Raw genomic sequence first — 4472 nt, forward strand, 5'->3', positions numbered from 1 at the left:
CAACAAAGGTTCATCTAGTCAAGGCTATAGTTTTTCCTGTGGTCATGTATGGATGTGAGAGTTGGACTGTGAAGAAGGCTGAGTGCCGAAGAATTGATGCTTTTGAACTGTGGTGTTGGAGAAGACTCTTGAGAGTCCCTTGGACTGCAAGGAGATCCAACCCAGTCCATTCTGAAGGAGATCAGCCCTGGGATTTCTTTGGAAGGAATGATGCTAAAGCTGAAACTCCAGTACTTTGGCCACCTCATGTGAAGAGTTGACTCATTGGAAAAGACTCTGATGCTTGGAGGGATTGGCGGCAGGAGGAGAAGGGGACGACAGAGGATGAGATGGCTGGATGGCATCACTGACTCGATGGACTTGAGTCTGAGTGAACTCCGGGAGTTGGTGATCGACAGGGAGGCCTGGCGTGCTGCAGTTCATGGGGTTGCAAAGAGTCGGACACGACTGAGCGACTGATCTGATCTGATATGGTCTTCTGAATGAGTCAGTTTTTCAGATGTCTCTTTCCTTCTCATATTCTTCAAAATAGTATGGATGGGTTTGGAAATTTATGGGATCTCTTATGATGGAGGGACATGGTGGCCTCAAATTCATGTGGTATCTTCTGGATCTTGTATATCTACAGTAGAGTACCTAACCTGAGCTGCTTTATGGACTCTTACAAACTGAAGTGTGACTCTTTATGTTTGACCCGCATCTGTTAGAAACATGGTTCTGGCTAGTAGATCTAGCCTTAAAAGTCCTCATTCAGTTCTCTGCCTTCCTCTGGCTCTCTCTGAGACTCTTTGGCCTTTATAAACACTTGGAAAGTTATACAAGCTCTGAATGTGGCTTTTAAGGTATGAGGGGTCAGTAACATCACTTCGGGTTTATTTATCTAGCTGCCTTACTCTGCCAATAACAATACCACCAATCATGCAATGTTGGATATTCTACATGATTCCACCTGAATATTTCACCAGGGTTTCCCTGAAATAGGAAAACCAAGGACCCATGTACCTGTCCTCTGTACCTTATTTTCCTTCTTTTCTTATGTGAAGTGAGGGGCTGCCTTTCCTACTTGTCTTCATTTTTAGAAGGGACATCCTTTTCAAATGGACATTTGCATTGCTGCTCCCCAGGACACAAAATGCCAGAACATTAGAAGATAAGGAGAAATGGACTGTAAACTGGGGGGCATTTCAAAATTTTATATCCTTTACACCATGGAATTACTTTATCTTTTATGCTAAGTAAAAAACAGCATCTAAATCTATCAATTTTAAGGGAGAAAAGGAAGGCTTTCTTGCTACATAAAAGTATTTGAATTGTCTAAATGTTGTAAGTTGTTGTTCAGTCGCTCAGTCGTGTCTGACTCTTTGCAGTCCCATGGACTGCACCAGGTTTCTTTGTCCTTCATTATCTCCCAGAGTTTGCTCAAACTCATGTCCATTCAGTCAGCTATGCCATCCAACCATCTCATCCTCTGTCACCCCCTTCTCCTCCTGCCCTCAATCTTTCCCAGCATCAGGGTCTTTTCCAATGAGTCCATTCTTTATAGCAGGTGGCCAAAGTATTGCAGCTTCAGCATCAGTCCTTCCAATGAATATTCAAGGTTGATTTCCTTTAGGATTGAGTGGTTTGATCTCCTTGCTGTCCATGGGACTCTCCAGAGTCTTTTCCAGCACCACAGTTCAAAAGCACCAATTCTTCAGTGCTCAGCTATCTTTGTGGTTCAACTCTCACATCCATACATGACTGCTGGAAAAACCATGGCTTTGACTATACTGACCTTTGTCCTCAAATTGATGTCTCTGCTTTCTAATACGCTGCCTAGGTTTGTCATAGCTTTTCTTCCAAGGAGCAAGCATCTTTTAATTTCATGGTTACAGTTATCCACAATGTAAATAACTATCCTTAGACTGTGATTCATTTAACTTGTGTTCATGGTATCCTTTTCCAAAAAAATTCTATAATGTAATCAGGCTTGTCAGTCTTTTCCTTTAATTTGTACACTTGTGTCATCTTCAAGAAATCCTTCAATACCCAGAGTCATAAAGATAATCTTATATTTTCTTCTAAATTTTATATTTTTTAATTTTTACATCTGAATTTTCAATAAGCATAGAGTTGCTATATCTAATTTTATTTTTTTTCACAAGAAAATCAAGCTTTTACAATAGTTTATTGGAATGTCTATTGTTCTCTATTGCTTTTTCATTTCACCTACTTCACATCACCTTTCAATACATGCATGGATCTGGTTCTAGTGGTATTAATAGTTTCCATTCTTTTTTAGTCTCCTTTTGTGTCAATACCAGATGGTTTTACTCATTATAGCTTTATAATAAGTCTTAATATCTGTTGGTCTTGTCTTCATACCTTGTTGCTCTTCAGTCATTCTTATCACTTTGCTTACCTCTTGAACTTCAGGATAACTTTGCCAAATTCTATGAAAAATCTTGTTAATCTTTAGTGGGAATTTCATTGCATTTATTGATTAATGAGGATTGAAGATAGTTTTCTCATCTGTGAACAATTGTCTAATCCAAATGAATAGCCAGTCATAGGAATATATATAAGATTTCTTTGTGGATACTTAGATCATTCTTACTTTATACATGAAGCATTAGAAAATTTACTAGGTTTAATTAGTGAATTTTCATTGGCTTAATCTGCAACAGAATTAAAACTAAAACAGTTTTAGTTTTCTGAGTTACTTTTGTGAAGTTATTTTATTAATCATTTGCCTTTTATTTTTTTGTATTACTTTTGTTTTTCAGGAACTCCTATTTTATTTTCAGTAGCAGAATTTCTCAAGTTATGATAGACTTCCTGAAGTTTGTATTGTGCATTCTTTTTTTTTTTTCTAGATTTTCTAATGTACTGTTCATTGCCTCTGAGATGGCTTTCATTTTGATAATCACCTTTAATTGACCAAATCCTTTTTTCTCAGGCTAGTACCTCTGCTTATATAGCTTTCTCAAAGACACAATGTTTATGAACATTCTTCTCATAGTGCTGAGCTATAGGAGAAGGGCTAAAGTTGAAGGCAGGATGGGTTTCATGGGCCACTGTGTTTAACATCTTTCTTATTTACATTAGGAGTTCACCGCAAGCCCTGATGCTTTTTCAGTTGTGCTACTTGTAATCTTTTGGTAACATGTTTTTCTCTTTCCATCAGTACTGTCAGCAAAACTTCTTTTTCTCTTCTACTTGGTAATCATCCTTCTCTAGTTATATTAAATGTTTTTCCAAATGTGTATATACTAATGGTTATTTCAGTGGGAACTTAAAATTAGAGGAAAAGTAGAGGGATAGTTTCTAATAGGTCTTTTTTTTTTTTTCCCTTGGCTTTTTGTTACTCTTCATTTTTGTTTTTTAGTCATTGACTTTATCTCAGGCATTCCTATTATTTTTGTAGATTTTCAAGGGAGGAGGAAAGAAATCAATGTTATTACATATTCCATCATTTTCTTGGATGAACTAATTACTAAGGGTATCAACATATAGATAATTCACCTTAGTAAAATTTAGATTATCAACCTTTTTTTTAATTTTGTTTTGTGTTTTGCTGTTTCAATCACAGAGCTGTCATCTATGGTATATATCTCCTTTTATTTCAGAAACTGGTGTGAACTGGAATAAGATTTGGACACCAGCCACCCTTGAGGATAACCTCACCTTTGGCCATATGATGGGAATGCTTGTAATTGATGCTTTCTTGTATGGCCTTGTAACCTGGTACATAGAAGCTGTCTTTCCAGGGCAATATGGCATGCCTCAACCATGGTACTTTTTTCTTATGGTGAGTTCTAATGCTTCTATTGTTGTGAAAACCATAGTCCTTATGAGCAAGGGCATGTACAGAATCATTTGCATACCATCCATACTGAAATACTGGCCATTTCTTGATATACTTTAAAGACCTTCCACATATGCAGATGAACAGTATGAATAAGATACTGAAACCCTGTACATTAAAACACTGTGAGTAACGTAGCCCTTCTTCAGTCAAGTAGTACATAATGGATTAATTTGGAGTATAAAGAAATGTAAAAGTGTAAAAATGTAAAAGTGTAAAATTGTAAAAATGTAAAAAATGTAAAAGTGTCTGTAAACTATGTTCCCTGTTAAGTTCATATGTGATAGTTTCTTAGATCCTGATGAGTGAAGGGTTCAGTTCAGTTCAGTTGCTCAGTCCATCTATGTGACCCCATGGACTGCAGGTCACGAGGCTTCCCTGTCCATCACCAACTCCCAGAACTTGGTCAAACTCATGTCCACTGAGTCAGCGATACCATCCATCTCATCCTCTGTCATCCCCTTCTTCTCCTGCCTTCAGTCTTTCCCAGCATCAAGGTCTCTTCTAATGAGTCAGTTCTTTGCATCAGGTGGCCAAAATATTGGAGTTTCAGCTTCAACATCAGTCCTTCCAATGAATATTCAGGACTGATTTCCTTTAGGATTGACTGGTTGGATCTCCTTGC

The 4472-nt window shown here is 37.5% G+C and overlaps 1 protein-coding gene across 1 annotated transcript in view; it reads left to right on the forward strand.

The window, feature by feature from the left end:
- Nucleotides 1-4472, forward strand: part of LOC104986729 (ATP-binding cassette sub-family A member 3-like) — a 201002-nt gene that overhangs the window by 54641 nt on the left and 141889 nt on the right. The window contains exon 9 of the mRNA XM_010837415.1: nucleotides 3609-3790. Within this exon, the coding sequence (XP_010835717.1) occupies nucleotides 3609-3790 (182 nt within the window). The remainder of the gene's footprint in view (nucleotides 1-3608; nucleotides 3791-4472) is intronic.

Source organism: Bison bison, unplaced genomic scaffold (assembly GCF_000754665.1).
Source record: "Bison bison bison isolate TAMUID 2011002044 unplaced genomic scaffold, Bison_UMD1.0 scf7180017864072, whole genome shotgun sequence".
NCBI lineage: Eukaryota > Metazoa > Chordata > Mammalia > Artiodactyla > Bovidae > Bison > Bison bison.